The 18,166-nt window shown below is 38.8% G+C and overlaps 1 protein-coding gene across 1 annotated transcript in view; it reads left to right on the top strand.

The window, feature by feature from the left end:
• Positions 1–18,166, top strand: part of trpm7 (transient receptor potential cation channel, subfamily M, member 7) — an 89,227-nt gene that overhangs the window by 16,915 nt on the left and 54,146 nt on the right. The window contains exons 3-9 of the mRNA XM_055661319.1: positions 9,052–9,131; positions 13,764–13,802; positions 15,632–15,830; positions 16,278–16,491; positions 17,428–17,552; positions 17,646–17,817; positions 17,941–18,115. Of these exons, the coding sequence (XP_055517294.1) occupies positions 9,052–9,131; positions 13,764–13,802; positions 15,632–15,830; positions 16,278–16,491; positions 17,428–17,552; positions 17,646–17,817; positions 17,941–18,115 (1,004 nt within the window). The remainder of the gene's footprint in view (positions 1–9,051; positions 9,132–13,763; positions 13,803–15,631; positions 15,831–16,277; positions 16,492–17,427; positions 17,553–17,645; positions 17,818–17,940; positions 18,116–18,166) is intronic.

The raw sequence follows: 18,166 nt of genomic DNA, 5'->3' as shown, positions 1-18,166 counted from the left end.
CCCCTCCCATTCCAAATCCGACCTTTATGTCCTGGGCCTCCTCCATGGCCAGAGTGCAGACCACCGTGAATTGGTGGAGCAGCACCTCATATTTCACTTGGGCAGTTTACACCCCAGCGGTATGAACGTTGACTTCTCTAATATCAGGTATTCCCTGCTTTCTCCTCCCCTTCTCAGCTCTCCCTTAGCCCACTGTCTCCGCCTCTTCCTTTCTTCTTCCCTCCCACCCTCACATCAGTCTGAAGAAGGGTCTCGACCCAAAACATTGCCTATTTCCTTCGCTCCATAGATTGCTGCCTCACCCATTGAGTTTCTCCAGCACTTTTGTCTACCTTCAATTTTCCAGCATCTGCAGTTCCTTCAAAACCCTGAATGTATAATGCTGGTTTACATTTTCTTCCTCACTGAGGCTAAAATATCTGTATGAAATTTATTTTTTTGCTTTCCCTTAGTTATTCATAATGCCAAGGCAAAATTATGCCTTACAGCTGCTTTTTCCCCTGTTTGATATTGAATTATTAAAAGCAGATTTTAACACTTTCAAGTTTGCAGATGATACAAAAGTAGGTGGAATTGCCGACAGTGAAGATGGATGTGAAAAATTGCAGCAGGATCTTGATTGGTAGGCCAGTGGGCTGCGGAATGGTTGATGGAATTTAATACAGAGAAATGTGAGGTGTTGCATTGTGAGAAGTCTAACATCGGCAGGACCAACACAGTGAATGGCAGAGCTATGAGGAGTGTTGTAGAGCAGATAGATTTAAGAGTGCAGGTACATAATTCCTTGAAAGTGGAGTCGAAAGTAGATAGTTGGCCAAAAAGGCTTTAAGCACATTGGCCTTCGTCAGCCAGAGTATTGAGTATAGAAGTTGGGAGGTCATGTTGCAGTTAAGACACTGGGGAGGCCACATTTACAGTATAGTGTTCAGTTCTGGATACCATGCTGTAGGAAAGATGTTGTCAAACTGGAAAGGGTACAACGATTTGAGGATGTTGCCAGGACTCGTGCGTTAGAGCTATAGGGAGAGGTTGAATCGGCTGGGACTCTATTCTTTGGAGCGCAGGAGGATGAGGGATGATCTTATAGAGGTGTATAAAATCATGAGATAAATAGATCGGGTAGATGCACAAAGTCTCTTGCCCAGAGTAGGGGAATCAAGGGTCAGTTGACATAGGTTTAAGGTGAAGAGGAAAAGATTTAATAGGAATCTGAGGGGTAACTTTTTGTATGTATGGGGTGTATGGAACAAGCTGCCAGAGGAGGTAGTTGAGGCAGGGATTATCGTAACGTTTAAGAAACAGTTAGACAGGTACATGAATAGGACAGTTTTTTTGGGGGGGATATGGGCCAAACACAGGCAAGTGAGGTTAGTGTAGCTGGGACATGTTGGCCCATGTGAGCAAGTTAGGCTGAAGGGCATGTTTACCACGCTCATATATGACTAAATTCATGCGCTGATGTGTTAAATATTGACATATATATAAACTGCAATGTATGAAATAATAATAATCATAAGAAATTATTTTCTTATGAATTGCTTATAGCCCAATTTCAAATGAGATTGTAATGTTTTTGAAGTTCATATCAATTAATTCTTTCCCTCAAAGTATTGACTTTGTTCCTAATTGATACCTATGTTGTACTCAATTGGACATCGGTGTAGCTTTAAACAGCTTTTTGTGAACTACTTTTAAGTAATTATGACAATTGACCTCTTCTAAGCTATAGAACACTAAATAAAACTTCTATAAATATTTAGTTTGCTTTCTATCAGAACAATATTGTTGAGGAGTTTAACATGCTATGCACTACTGTAATTTGGACAACTGAAGAATGGAATAGTGTATATTTCTTTCGAGATTGAACATTGTTGATGGAAAACTCTTAAACTAATGCTAATAAATAAAGTATACTTGATTGCTCTCCTCCAAATTCAGTAGTGAAAGGCAACTAGATGAAAATGGGTTGTTATGCAGTAAGAGAAAACCTAAGTACAAGAAGAAATTCTAGGCCATCGTTAATTTTGTTTCTTCTAGTTGGAGAAGTTTACCAAGCACATCCATCTGAAACAAACAAACGGACCGTGGCTTATCTGGCCCATGAACGTATTGTGATACTGCACTAAAGTTAGCTGTTAGTTTTGGTTAAATGTGTAGTCAAATGAATCTAAGGTTCCATTTAGAAATAACCAGGTTTATCTATCAATCAGAAGATAGCACAGTGAGATTTGACACAAATTGAAAAACGATGAAAGCTTGCTGTTGTTTAACAAGCAGTTGAAAGATAAAGGTAGGTATTGCCATTATTTTTAGTTTGGGTCAGGCTGCTAATATTGTAGATTGCTACTTTATTCTTAATTTTTTTTTAAGGCATTCTGCCCCATCTCTCCCAGCTTTCTCTCCCCATCACAATCAGTCAGAAGAAGGGTCTTGACCAAAATGTCACCTGTTCATATTTTCAAGAGATGCTGCCAGACCCGCTGAGTTACTCCAGCACTTTGTCTTTTTTTTTTTGTAAACCAGCAGTTGCAGTTCCTTCTTTCTCCAGCCAACTATTTTAACCCATTCTTCCTGTATCTCCCTGTGCCTTGCCTGCACATCTGCTATTTTCTCTCCCGATTGTTAGGCCTGGGAGTGTGCTACAGACGCCTAACAATTTTAAGGTTTGCTGATCCATTTGGTTAATTATTTGCTTCGTGGGGAACCAGACTGCACGCAATGGAATTCGGCCTTTCATCCCAGTTTCCCATGGATTTTTTATTTTAATTAAAAATATTATTAAACCATCTTTCAACGGCCAAAAACCACCCACAGTTATTCAAAAGTGACAAGTTTCTACAATCTTTGTACAAAATATTAGCATGCAGGGCAGTTTGTTGTAGGATCATGCTTAGAAAACACAGTTGGTGAGAAGGGGTCCAGGTCACTGAAGATATGAGAAGACTATTTCCTTGATCAACAATCTTCTTTTGCAGCATTATATGTTTTGGGCTTTGCTGTTGATTAATTTGCATCTTTTTTTATTGCCACAAAACCTAGTTTGTCACATGCTTGTCTTTATTCCTACTATTTAGTTCTACAGATTCTAGTTTTGTGTTGTAAACCGTTTCAATGGAATGCAAGTGCTCATGGCTAATAGTTTTTTAATAAGTGTGTAAAAGTTACTCTAATTTGGACAACAATTCTACGAATTGGTTCTATTTACTCCAACAGTAAGCTGTCTGGTTTCAAACTGTCCTACATGAAGATACAAACTTGACTTTCGCAAAACTATTTTTAACTTTATGGATCTGTCATGATCCTCTTTGGCAAGTCCCTGTGTGCTTTGGGTTTTGTCCATGTAAATAATGTTACATTTGAAGTTGGATAATGATGGAAAGATTAAAAATTCTAGCCCACTGATTTAGCTGGCTAGAACTATTACTGCTGAAAGAAATATTTTGTAGAAATTCAAATTATTGAAAGAAGCATTTGCATTTAAACAAAATTACAACATTTAATATTGAATTAAAGTAATCAAGTAAGTTTCAAATAATCAAAATTCAATTTAAGATTGTTTTGAATATGGATAGGTCTGGTTGTTGGGGGAATGTACTTAATTGGGGCAAAGTTGATTACAATGTCATTAGGCATGAGTTAGGGAGGGTAGATTGGGAGCAGTTGTTATTGGGTAAGTCCACAGCTGACACGTGGGAGTCGTTTCAAGGCCATCAGTACAGGATCAGCATGTTCCAGTAAGGAGGGGAGGGGAGGGAGATAAGGATGACAAAGTACGGGAACTGTGAGTGACCAAGAAGGTTGTAACTTAGGAAGAAAAAGGGAACATATGTCATATTTAAGAAGTTGGAGGGGTAAAGACCCAGATTTGATCCTGACTACGGGTGCTGTCTGTATGCAGTTTGTACATCCTCCCTGTGACCGCGTGGGTTTTCTCTGGGTACTCCGGTTTCCTCCCACATTCCAAAGTCGCGCAGGTATGTAGGTTAATTCGCTTCTGTAAAATCGTCCCTATATGTGTAGGATAGAACTAGTGTGAACGGGTGATCACTGGTTGGCGTGAACTTGGTGATTCAAAGAGCATGTTTCCACACTGTATCTCTAAAACAAATGGCATCAATGTTTCTTCACTCGGGAGCGATGGTTTCTTTCCTTTTCATGGCAACTTATAATATGGCCGTTGGGTAAGGACAGGCAGGCCTAGCTATGATTGTGCTTTATTGTTGAATGAACTCTTGCCATTTTGAGTAACTTGAGCTAACTTGCGTTACTTGTGTTTGGCTGTGTTCTATTTATCATTATATCCAAACTATAAATGTTGTTAACCACCAAATGGACTAGTCTAGGTAGACAATATGCAGTTGCTAGATTTGATATATATATTGCTGGTTGTTGTTGAAGGGCTATCCACAATTTTTCTGATTCACCTTGTAGCCAAATGAAATTTGCTTTATGTATGTCCATATGACCAAACTAAACCATTATTGTGGTTTTAAATAAGGGACATATTTTGTACTGTTTTGAAATGTACGTTGTCTTGCATTGGTTGAGTACTTTTATACTTCACCGAGTATTAGATTAATACCCCTTTACAGAATGATAATTTTGATTGCATTCTCACTGCCCATTCCTTCTCGTGTAGCGAAGGTGGTCAGAGGGCAGATTGGAAGGATTCCAAGCAATTATAAATAACAAGTATAAAGAATATTTGCAGTATTTACTTTTATACTAAAACATGGACTTTTAAAGTGTATTTCCTGGAAATTGTAAATTAGAACAAATGTTCAAAATCATTTTATTCTTGACAAAAGGTTTCAAAGTCTAAGGATGTGGGGGTGAGGTGTAAATTTGCCAAATCCTCATCGGTTTGTTTAGGTAAAGTATCTTTTTAAACCTCTGAACTGAAATATGCAAGTTCTGTGATATTTATATCACGGTTTACTTTGGCTCTGATTTGTTATATCTTTCTCTATTTCGCATATAGTTTCAATGGTTTTTCACAGCTGTTCTCCCACACAATTGAGCCAGAGAATACATTTTATTTTTGGTAACGTGTTTTTCAATATCTGTATAAAGCTCAATGTTGTTGAGAGAAATTGGCTCTTTGAAAAGTTCTAATAGAGAAATCGCAGTGAAAATATTTGAAGTCAAGGGTGATAACTTTGAATTGGTGGTCTTTGTGTACTGGATATTGACTGCATTTACACGTACCTTTTTGTCACTAATATATCAAATAATAAGAAATTGATCTTTCTAAAGAACATTTTGTCCAACTTTTGAAATAGGAATTGTTTCTGTTTTGCTTCATGGTGCTCTATTCTTTAATTAACACACAGTCATGCAACACCAAAATTGCTCTCTCAGCCTACATGTTCATTCTAACCATCAAGTACTTATTACTCCCATTTACCAGCACTTGCCTTGAAGTCTGTGATGCTTTGGCAGTTTTGTCCGTTCAAATCTTGTCTTTGACTTCAGAAAAGTATACTCATTAATGAAAATCAAAAAGCTGTATATGCTAGAAATTTGAAAAACAGAAAATAAGGAAAATGCACAGGTGGAAATGAGAGTCATAATTTGGCTATCATTGGAATACCTGTCTTTGGAACTGGGAAGCAGGAGGGGGGGGGGGGGTGATGGAAATGAGTGCTAAATATATTGTCATGTCATGTCATTTTACCAATCCAATTCAGAATAGGGATTTGTTTCCATTCAGATTGGGAGTGGTTTATTATTGTCACTTGAACCAAGATGTAGTAAAAAACGTTGTTCTGCTTGCAATCCAGGCATATCACACCAAATATAACTGCATCAAGGTAGTGAAAGAAGTAAAAGGAAACCAAATGCACAATATAGTGTTGCAGCCACGTAAAAATGCATTTTTACAAAGTGCAAGGACCACCACAAGGTAGATCAGGAGTGCATTCGTGGTTTAAGAGAAGTCTGATAAGTAAGAAAGAAGCTGTTCTTGAATCATGTGGTAAGTGCTTTCAGACTTTTGTATCTTCTGCCCAATGGGATATTGATGAAGAGAGAATGACCTGGGTATGAGTGGCACTTGATTATGTTGGCTGCTTTCTTGAGGCAGTGTGAGGTGTAGATGGAATCGATGGGAGGGGGAGGCTGCATTCACGACACTACAATTTCTTGCTGTCTTGGGAAGAGCACTTGTCATATCACTCTGTGATTAATTCAGATCAGGTGCTTTCTATCGTGCATTGGTAGAAGTTGATGACAGTCATTAGAGGCATACTGAATTTCCTTAGTCTTCTCAGGAAGTAGAGGCTGTGCTTTCTTGTGGTAGCGACAATGTGGTTGGATCAGGACAAAAACTGCTGCCGATATTTATACCTAGGATTTACATTCTTGACAACCTCCATGTGATAGAGACTGGAACATGTACATCATCCAGCTTTGTGAGGTTGCTTCCTGAATTTAAAACTCCTTCACCATTGCTGAATTTGAGGGAATGGTCATCTTGGAATTATGGTCCTAAGCTCCCTATCTCCTTTCTGTATTCTGTTTCATTATTGTTTGTGATCTGGCGCACAATTTGTTTGGGGGGGGTGGGTTATGAGTCCTGGGTGCAGGAGATTGGAAATGAATTTGATTAGAATACTGGTGTTGTAAGAATTATAGTCAATAAACAAGATGCGGGTTAGCCAGATTATCCAGCAATTAATGTAGGACAAGGGAAGTAGCATCTGACATGGACATGTTGATGCAGTAGATGAACTGCAGTAGATTAAGGCTGTCTAGAAGGCTGGAGTTGATGTGCGTCATAACCAGATCAAGGTATGGCACTAGAAAAGGGGACCATGTTGCTTACAATAAATGTGTTTGGAATTTCCTCTATCCTCAGTGGCATTGTCATTCGCCAGTGAACTAAGCTTTCTGTTCTATTGCAAGATTATTTGTGTACAGTTTGTTGAGATTTTATTGAGATTAGATCCAAGAAATAACTGACCAGCGTTGTTTGCTTTTTCTAGCGGATTAAGAAAGAATACTTGGAAAGCCCATTATAGGTGCCGTTTCAGATAATTATTCAGTTTAGTAAGGTTGATGATTTACTGTGTGGATGGTTGAGGCTATAGGATATCAATTTTTTACAAAATGGCAGATTAAATTTAATCCAGATTAATGTGAAGTGATGCTTTTTGCAAGCACTAATTAGATTAGGACATACACCATGAATGTAGGGTCCTAGGGCGTATTGAGGAACAGATGAACAACGGTGCACGTCTAAAGGTTCTTGAAGGTGATATCCAATTAGATAACTTGGTTAAAAAGGTTTATGTATATTACCATCAGTCAGGGGATTGAAAACAAGAGCAGTGAGGTTATGTTCCAATTTTGTAAAATTATGGTCAAACATCAGCATGCAGTTCTACTCACCATACAATAGGGAAATGTGATGACATGGAGAGGTGCAGAAATGCTCCTTCTCAGACGGAGAGATGGAGCATTTTAGTTGTGTGGAAAGTAGGAGAGGCTGGGGCTGTTTTTCCTGGAGTGGAAGAGGTTAAGATGGAACATGACAGGCATATAAAATTGAGGGGTAGAAATAGGGTACACAGCAGGAGGCTTTACCCCATAGCAGAGGTAGATAAAATTAGAGGCTCTATGTTTAGAGGGGAATCTGAAGAAGACCTATTTTCATCAGAGTGGATAAGTACGTGGAATGCGCTGCCAGAAATAGTGGTTGAATAGAGATAGTCGCTGACAGCATTTAAGTGTTTAGATGAGCACTGAATCAGTTAGGCCTGGAAGGCTACAGGACAAGTGCAGAAGAATTGGATCAATACAGATGGGTCCGCGTGGACGTGGTGGGTTGAATGACCTCTTTCCATGTCGTATGACTCCATGACTGACCAATGGGTTCTTTCCATACACTGAAGAATAGTGATTCTTGGGTCGGAAAGATTGAATAGATTTGGCCTTTAGTTTCTATTGTTCAATTGAAGAGATGATTGCACTGAAATGTTTTAAAAATTCTGACACTGCTTGACAGTGAGGATGCTTCCTTGGCTGAGAGTTTAGAATCAAAGGTCACATTCTAAGTATGATGTAGATGATTTAAGACTGAATTGAGGAGAGATTTCTTCATACAGTCAATAGTCTATTTAATTGTCATTTGGACCCCTGGAGGTCCAAATGAAATGCCGTTTCTGCAGCCATACATTACACACAAAGGAGATTTACATTTTACATAAACATCCATCACATAGCTGTGATGGAAGGCCAAAAAAACTTATCTCTCCTCTCCCCCCCCCCCCCCCCCCCGATGTCAGAGGTGAATACAGGTGAAGCATCTTAAGAATTCTCTATCCCGGAGCTCTGTGGAATTAAGTGATTGAGCTTATTCAAAACAGATTTATAGAACGAGTCTGAAGAAGGGCCCGAAATGTTTCCTCTCCATGTTCTTCTGGGATGCTGCCATACATGGTGAACTTCAGTAACTAAGTTACTCCTGCATTTTGTGTCTTTCCTTGATAAACCAGCATCTGCAGCTCCTTGTATCTAGATTTATAGCGACTATTAAAATAATGAAGGGATCTAGTAGTGAAGGAAAATGGAGCAAAGCAGCCAACAATGTAATGGCTCAAATGCCTCTTTTATGTTATCAGTTAAATGTCAACACTGATTTTATGATTATCTGCATGTTTTTTTCTTGCACACAACTGTACATTCTATACCCAAAATTCTCAGCAATTTCCAAATCCTTGGAACTATTTGGAAAGGTACAATCATAGCCATTTGCTGGTGAAAAGTGCATTTGCATTGAATTTGTATTGATTGATCTCTTCCGGGTAAAATTTCCAGTGTGTGAAAAAAGATAAGTGATCTGAAATAAACAGAAAAGTTGTGAAAGAAAATTTGCCAGTAATTGAATTGTCTTTATGTGTTTATTATTATTTTTCAAAGATTATCCACCATATTTCTGGTTTTGGAGCAGGACATATGGTGCAGTGTTATCACATTGCAAATTGAATGCTGAAACATGGGAAGCATTTATCTTCTGAAGTATTTACCTTGGTTTGTTTTATTTTATAGTCCCAAAAATCCTGGATAGAGAATACCTTTACCAAGAGAGAATGTGTTTATATAATTCCAAGCTCAAAAGACCCACACAGGTAAAGGAACGTAAATTTAATTTGTGATTCTGTTTTCAATATACTTTTTTTTTTAAATATAGGTGATATTTTTCTTATGTATATATTGCTTACTGATTTTATGGCCAAAACCAGTGATTTTGTGCAGATGAAAGTTCTTGGTTAATTTAAAATATGGTTATGGAATTACACTGATTTGAGCTTCGAGGAGCTATTGTGATTTGTTGTTCTTTGTATCCATTGTCAGATATTATTCATGACCTTGTTCATCAAACTAAGGAACTTTATTATAGGGTTGCAGTTATATAGCACAAAAACAGGTCCAGCAGTTCACAATGCCCTGTGGGCCTTCTCAGCTCAACTAATTTCCCAACACTTATTTAGAAGCCTTCTTTGCTAAGGTGTCAGTTAGATGTGAGAGAGTACCTGATTCTTCAGCCTGTCAATTCTTGATTTCAACTACCTTCCTAGTGGAAAAAATGTTGACTATCCTGGATTAATCTCTCCCGTGTAGCGTAATCCTGTGCATCAGAATTTTTTTTCAATTCAATTAATTCCCTACTCTTGATGTTTGACTCACGGGCCTATAATTACGTAGCTGATTCCAACTGCCCCTCTTAAATAAAAGAGGCATCTCTTCTGTGGCCAGAAAGATTTGAACATTTTTGTTGAACCCCCCACAGATTCCTTTCTTACCTCCCATTGCAGCATAGATATTTATCCACCTTTTAAAATAAAAATTTGACAGAATGGATTCAATAAAGACTCAATAAGCACTTGGACATCTCCTGCTCTCTCCATTTTGATAGTAATTTATTCAAAGGTTCCATTGATCAAGCTCAAAATTCTCCTGCATTGTGAATGGACATGGCAATTAAGTCCTTGTGCTCTTGTGAATCGTACTCTTTCTCCAATTACTCGTGCTTTAATATTCTTATAAGAACACATTGGAATTTTCTTTTTTTTTTAAATTTTATTTTTATTAGAAGTACGGTAAATTACAATCCTACACAACACATATATCTTAATACATTTTTTGTACCGCTTCATTTTTTTTGAGCTTTAAGAAAAAGGTAGAAGTAAGGAAAGTAAAGAAAGTGCAAGAGAGTCGTGAAGTGCAAGAGTGTTGGGAAAAGAAAGCCCCTTAGGGAAGAAGTTAGAGAAGGAAGTAAAGTGAGAAAATAGACCCTAGAAAAGAAAGAAAGAGAAAATAGAAACAATCGCTCTATTATAACATTAAACTCCGCAGAGAGGGGACTACCAACCAAGTCTGTTTTTGTTGTTTTACCTCCCATTACCAGGTCCTGATACCACTTATTTATATATTTGTTTTTTTTTTAAATTACTATTGCACCTCATAATTGTAATAGGTCCAGAACCAAAGACCACGTCTTTTGGAATTGGTCTGCTTTACCTGCTAGGAGGAATCTCATCTCTTCCAGATGTAATGTTTCAAACATATTTGATATCCACATTTTTATTGTTGGTGTCGGCGCATTTTTCCAGAATTTAAGTATAAGCTTTTTTCCCATTATTAGCCCGTAATTAAATAAATTCTTCTGAAACACGTTTAACACATTGGAATTTTCAAGTCTGAAGAAGGGTCTCGACCCAAAACGTCGCCTTTTCCTTCGCACCATAGATGCTGCCTCACCCGCTGAGTTTCTCCAGCATTTTTGTCTACCTTCGATTTTTCCAGCATCTGCAGTTCTTTCTTAAACACTGAGTTACTCCAGCATTTTGGAATTTTGATTAGTATTGTCAGTTGATGTCATTTGATGTGCATCTGCACTCTCCTAATTATTTTAAGTACCTCCTACACATTCCCTATCCAGTTGGGCTTAGTCGGGTTTCCGTTCTCTAAACCTAACGTAAGCATTCTTTTTTTTTTTTAGATCCTACCCCTTGTCACTTGACATCTAGGGTACCTTATACTTGTGCTGTTATCCTTCACCATTATGGGAACAAGTTGGCCCTGAACTCTCTTTTTCTGGATCCTCACACTGGTCATCCCTAGAGTAAAGAAAGTAGTCGCTCCCAGTGCAGTTTTTTATCAACTTGAAATCAGCCTTCTCACAATTCAGGATCCTAGTTTCTGGTCTATTCTTGTTCTTCATAACAGCCATAAAACTTGCTGCTACAACCACTATCTCCAAAATATTCTCCGACTGACATTCCCACCACTTGCCCACCAACACTTCCAAAGATTCTGTGTATCCCCCTCCTTTAGTAGGACTATCTATCTATGTCTTGGCTCAAAAGGCACTCCCAAGATACATTTGAAAAAAATGTTGCCCCTTCTAAACCTTTCACACTAAAGTGATCTCAGTTAAATAGGGAAAACTTAGTTGGAACTAACCTTTAAGATCTTGGAACTAGCCTTTAAGAGCTTAAACAGAATGCCATATATTCCCAAGCTTATCTGTCAGTGAAGATCATGGCTGCTTTATAACTTTATTCAAGACAGTTAGATATTGTTCTGGGGTCCACAGGAATCAAGGAATATAGGCAGAGAATTGGAACAGGGTACTGAATTTGGGTGAAGATAGACATAAATACTGGCGTAACAGCAGGACAAACAAACTGTCTGAAGAAGGGGCTCGACCCAAAGCGTCATCCATTCCTTCTCTCCAGAAATGCTGCCTGTTCCACTGAGTCACACAGCATTTTGTGGCTATTTTCGATGCAGTTCCTTCCGACACACTGAATTTTGGGTGGTTAGCCATAATTATATTGAAAGGCGGAGTGGGCTCAAAGGACTGAATGGTCTAATTCTACTTCTATTATCTAGTTTTATTTCTACTCATCTATGTTGTACTAAATATCTTTATATCCATCTCATAAAGTCATAGAGTCGTTACAGCGGGGAATCAGACCCTTCCATGCTAAATCCAACTGCCTGTGTTTGGCTCATATCCTTCTAAACTTTTCCTACCCTTGCACCTGTCCAAATGTCTTTTAAATGTTGTGATAGTACCTGCCTCAACTACCTCCTCTGGCAGCTCGTTCCATATACCCACTATCCTTTGTGGGGGAAAAAGGTGCCCCTCAGGTTCCTATTAAATCTTTCCTCTCTCACCATAAACTTTGTCCTCTGGTTCTTGATTCCCCAACTTGGGATTAAAGGCTCTGCATTTACACTACCTATTCCCCTCATTATCTTGTACATCTCTATACAAGCACTTCTCATCCTCCTGTGCTCCAAGGAATAAAGTCCTGACATGCTTAACCTCTCCCTATAGCTCATGCCTTCGATTCCTGGAAAAATCTTCATATACCTTTACTGTACCATCTCCAGCTTAACAACATCTTTCCTATAATCATTTGTTGGCAGGAGAAAGTGGTGGTGACCAAAACTAAATACAATAGTCCAAATGTGGCCTCACCAATGTCTTATACAATGGTAACATAACATTCCAACTTCTATACTCAATATTCTGACTGATGAAGGTCAATGTGTCAAAAGCCTTCTTGAGTCAAGTCAAGTCAAGTTTTAAGTGCAGTGAAATGAATTTGCCAGCAGCGGTACAATTAAAAAAAGAACACACAGTACACAATAAAAATTTAACACAAACACCCACCACAGCATTCGTCACAGTGGTGAAAGGCACAACATTTGGTCAGTCCTCCTCCATTTTCCCCCATGGTCGGGGCCACAACCCTCCGCAGTTGCCGCTGCGGGCTTCCAGATGTGCAGACAGGGTAAGTCCAGGTAGGTCCTGAATTGGTGCCTCCCCACCGGAGACCGCGGCTTCAAGATGGTGTAGGCAGCAGGACAGCGGTCGAAGATCTAAAGTCCCCGGCCGCGCCGCAGACTGCAGGGCCGGCGGCCGGATCCCCGCCACACCCTCGGTTAGAAGTTGGCTGCGGGCTGGCAGTCAGAGGTCTTCTGCTTCGGGGTCCCCAACGAGGGATCCCAGGCTCAGGACGTTGCGCTAGCTGGTGCACCGCTAGCCAACCCCCCCCCCCCATCTCCGGCGCTGGCGAAAGCCGAGCACCAGTCGTACACACAAACGCTGCAGCAACTCATCCTCTTTTCCACTCCAGCTGTAAGCCCAGCCCGGCACCTCCGCCCGCCCCCAGACAGGGATGGGACACCTGGGAGGGGACGGGGACACCCAGCGGCAACTCAACAGCGCCCGCAGAGCCAGGCCTGATCATGCTCACTCACCAAAGCATAAAGCAATAAAAACGGCAAAATAATCTTAGCTTTTAACAAAGGAACAACTTGCCAACCCATGAGCCAGTCCGTCGAATCTTTGCTACACCCTCCCTGGCAAGGAGTTCAAAACTGTTCAAAGTATCCCAGGTATGGTCTTACTAGGGTTCTAAAACAGCCTGAATAAAATACACTGTACTAATTTGTACAGATAGTCTACTGAGTTTCGACTTTTGTTAGATAATAGTGCTCAACTGATTGCTTAAATCAAACACATGCTATTGATGTATCTGAATTCTATTCATTCTGGAAAGATTCCAAACCATGAAGGCATTATTTTCATTGCATTAACTGAATTTAAATTTGTCTACGTGGAGCCCAGTCTGCTGCTGATTTATTGCTATTGTATGTATTGACAAATACACTCCTCATTATCTATTGTATGTGCAATCGGAATCTCTGCAAAAGTTCAAATTTATTGCTTCTGGTTTCAGATGTCTTCCAGGATGTCAGATATGCCAGCAGTTGGTAAGGTGAGTTTTATTTTAATGAGGTTTTATTTTCAGAATTGTTTAAAACAATGAAGTTCTAGTGCCTATCTGTATGTCAGGAGGAGCACTCCTGATTTGAATTCATTTATTGCGGCATGGTGGCACAGCAGCCAGAGACCCTGGTTCGATCCCGACTACGGGTGCTGTTGTACGGAGTTTGTATGTTCCCTCTGTAACTGCTTGGGTTTTCTCCGAGATTTTCGGTTTGATCCCACACTCCAACGACATACAATGATGTAGGCTAATTGGCTTGGTATAAATAAATGTGAATTGTCTCGTGTGTGTGTGTGTGTGTGTAGGATAGTGTTAATGTGCGGGGATTGTAGAAGTTGTGTATCTTAAAATTACCACAAAGTCCAGGATGCTGGATGTAGAATTGGATTGGAGCATTTGATCCCGAGAACATTGTCCTGCCTTAGTGGATAACATGCATTTTCATTTGAACATATTAGCAAAATGAACACATTAGAAAATGCCTTTAGACTGAATTAGATTGAGTGATGCTAATGAGATGTGCAGAGCTACGCTTAGAAAGGTTGAAGTGTTTAGTTTTGCAGCTGTTTTTCCACAATCATTTAGTCGAGTTTCTGCTGCTTTTGAAACATTAATGTTGTTCCTGTAGTAAATTCACAGCAATTGCATCTTGAATCTGGTTTATTAGAATGTAAATCTCATCAAAGTGAATGGCTGCTAGAATATGTTGTGTGTGTGTGTGTGTAATTGAAGCCAAGTTCAACATGTTTCATTAATCTTATGAATGTGCTCTACTTGACATTTGCAGAAGTCAAATGCATTCTTTAATTCCTTTTTAATGCTGAACTTGGTAAAATGACCACTCCAATGTTAAAATTGTACTTAAATGATATCGCCTTGCTTTAAAGCAAGTGATTACCACTTACAACTGAAAGAATTAAGGCTCAATGAACAATTTAACACAATTCTTTTTTTTTTCAAAATGGGTGATAAGGATGTATTTGGCATGTGTATTGCTGCTTGAATTTCTGGTAGTCTGTCTCATTACCAGAGAATGAGACTCTAGGAATTTTTGGTTTACATAACGGTACGAGCAAAACTCCAAATTTTTGGCTGTGGATTTGGAAGATATTTATTTACATGGTGCCTTTCACGATCTAAGGGAATATAAATATGAATTAATTGTTGAAAGAATTGGACGAGAGTTGAGAACACTTTATTGATTTAATAAGTCAAGTCAAGAGAGTTTTATTGTCATGTGTCCCAGATAGGACAATGACATTCTTGCTTGCTGCAGTGTTGTAACAATTAAACTGGCATCCAAATGGGTGGTAGAGAGAGGAAAACTAATCGTATTTTAATTAGTACCTGGCTTGAGGAGCCATGACCTTTGACTGACATGGGCATAATAAATAAGGTAGTAGCTTTGTGGGCTGAAAATCACTCTGATTCCGTGATAATCCAAAGTACGTTAAAGACGATACTTTGCGTTGATACTTTTTGTTGTTGTTCAGAGCATATACAGATGAATAAAATTGTGAAAGGATGACAATAAAGCGTATCCCTTTTGTAAAAGTGCAAGCCTCTTCAGAGCATCTATCCCAATCCAATTGCACAGCATTTCCCCCATATTCCTATATTTTTTCTTTCTCATACGTATCCTTCAGTGTTGTTTCCCTTGCAGTGAATTTATGATTGTCATTTAATGCTGTTTAAAATGGATCTTTTCCAAGGAAATGTGTATTCTCCTTTGACAAAATTCAATGATATTAATCCAACAACAAATCTATATGTTGTACTTACTAATCCATAATTCCCCATCTATTACTTCCTTACAGGTGTTGCTGTGGGCGATTGGTCCGGCAGCACCTTGGCTTCACTGCAAGTCTGGCAATGAAATACTCCGATATAAAACTGGGTGAAACTGCAAACTTGGAGAAAGAAGAATGGTCAGTGGAGAAACACACCAATGAGACTTCAACAGATGCTTATGGAGTCATTAATTTTCAGGGAGGGTCACATTCTTACAGGGCCAAGGTTTGTAAAATTTGCCATCTTCCTTATAAATTTGTTAAATTTGACTTAAAATGATGGACAAAACGTTATTTAGAAACTAGAGGCTAATAATATCATGGTCCTAAGTCATTTGCTATCTACTATTTACCTTGAGGTTATTTTTGGATATACTCTGTGCCATCCTGAATGCCCCTTCGTGGGGTGCTCGTGTCCAGGGATTCCCAGGAGATAGTGGCAATCGTTGCACTTTTCCAAGGAGAGTTTGAGAACATCTTTGATTCTTTTCCTCTGTGGTTCCACTTCCCCGTATATGTAATGAATTACTTTGAAATAATTAACATTTGATTAAGACTGCCACATGAGGAAGTGCTATAATGGCAAGTGTGTCCTGTGTTTCATACAAACATTTATATTGTTAGAAGTTTAAACATTTTCCCATAACTTTCCTTTTGTTTTGAATTGATGCAGTATGTGCGATTATCCTATGACACGAAACCTGAAGCTGCTTTAAAACTAATGCTGAAAGAATGGCAGATAGAGCTACCTAAACTTGTCATATCTGTGCATGGAGGAATGCAAAACTTCGAACTCCATCCACGCATTAAGCAAGTTGTTGGAAAAGGCTTGATCAAGGCAGCAGTCACCACAGGGGCTTGGATTCTAACTGGAGGGGTGAACGCAGGTAATACAAAGAAGCTTTGAAGCGCTATGCTTCAAAGTTTAAATCCTGACTTAGATGTTGCCCCACAATGATTTTCTGCCAAATTTCCTATCTGTGTGTCACTTGTCACCAACTTATACATTTGATCAGAAGACTAGCTGAATTGTGAGGGACTTGTTAAATACTTGCAACATCACACACTTTTGTGTGTTTACTTTAACATTTTTAAAGACCACCTTTAATTTTGATAATTTTATGTTTGATTCCAATGAGTTAACTAATTGGACAATGCTTGAAATAGGCCATTGCTTCCAAATAATGCACGATAGTGTGCAAATTAATGTTGACTGCATTGAAGAAATATTTAGTTATGTTATTGATTTAATAAACATTTTTTACTGACATCAAAATTTACAGCAGGATGCACGAGCTTTGATTAATAGTTGTAAATTGTACGGCTGACATGCCTATTCTTAGCTATTTCCATTGAAACTTACAGGCAATGATTAGTTTGAAATCTCAAGTTGTGTCTAGAAAACAAAGACTATATTAAAACATCGCAGCAAGATACTTGCCATAAGTGGTCTGCCTACTGATTCGTTTATAGACAATGATTTATTTCATTAATGCATGCATATATATGGATATAGGTATTCAAAAAATATATTGAGATGGGGTTTTTCACTGACCCCATGAGTATGCATATCCATAGGTGGCAAGTGAGCGGATAACAAGGATATTTATGCTACAATAAGGACTCTAAATATGGATTGTCATCCCACTGTAGCATGCTGTAACAAACTAGGAGAATGAAAGAGATTTGTTTAAATTTGTATTAAAAAAAATCCATATAAGCAAGGTTTATGTCTCTCTGTTTGGTCCCTTGGACTGTACTAGCGCATCAAAAGTTTAAATTTGGTGTTTCGTTGTGTTAAATGGAATATTTCTTCTTCTTAGGTGTTGTGAAACACGTTGGTGATGCATTGAAAGAACATATTTCACGATCTTCTCGGAAGATTTGTACAATTGGAATTGCCCCTTGGGGTGTTATTGAAAATAGGAATGACCTCATTGGAAGAGATGTAAGGGGTTACATTTCAAGTTGAATTGAGCATTGTTGAATTTTAGTCTGGTTTTAAAGACTTTTTGATGTAACAACATTTCTGTGTTTTCAGGTTATTGTACCATACCAGACCTTGTTAAACCCTCTGAGTAAATTGAATGTTCTAAATAGTTTGCATTCCCATTTCATTCTGGTGGATGATGGCACAGTTGGGAAGTATGGTGCTGAAGTTAAGCTTCGGAGAGAACTAGAAAAACACATCAACCTCCAGGAGATTCATGCAAGTTAGTTCTGCAGTCATTTATAATCATAATGTCAGCAAATTCTTCCCTTAACTATCTGCATCCTTATCCTTCTCCCTGGTGAATATCGATGAGAAATATTCATTTGTTACCTTGATTTTACAGGAATAGGCCAAGGTGTACCAGTAGTTGCTTTAATATTTGAGGGTGGTCCTAATGTCATCCCCACTGTGCTCGAATACCTGCTAGAGACACCCCCTGTACCCGTGGTTGTTTGTGAAGGGACTGGGCGAGCTGCAGACCTGCTGGCCTATGTGCACAAGCAGACTGAGGAGGGAGGGTAAGTTACTGATGCAATTTATTCAACAAAGGAAACAAACTTCACAGTCAT

Source organism: Leucoraja erinacea, chromosome 33, assembly GCF_028641065.1.
Source record: "Leucoraja erinacea ecotype New England chromosome 33, Leri_hhj_1, whole genome shotgun sequence".
Lineage (NCBI taxonomy): Eukaryota > Metazoa > Chordata > Chondrichthyes > Rajiformes > Rajidae > Leucoraja > Leucoraja erinaceus.
This window is presented reverse-complemented; position numbering and strand designations above follow the sequence as displayed.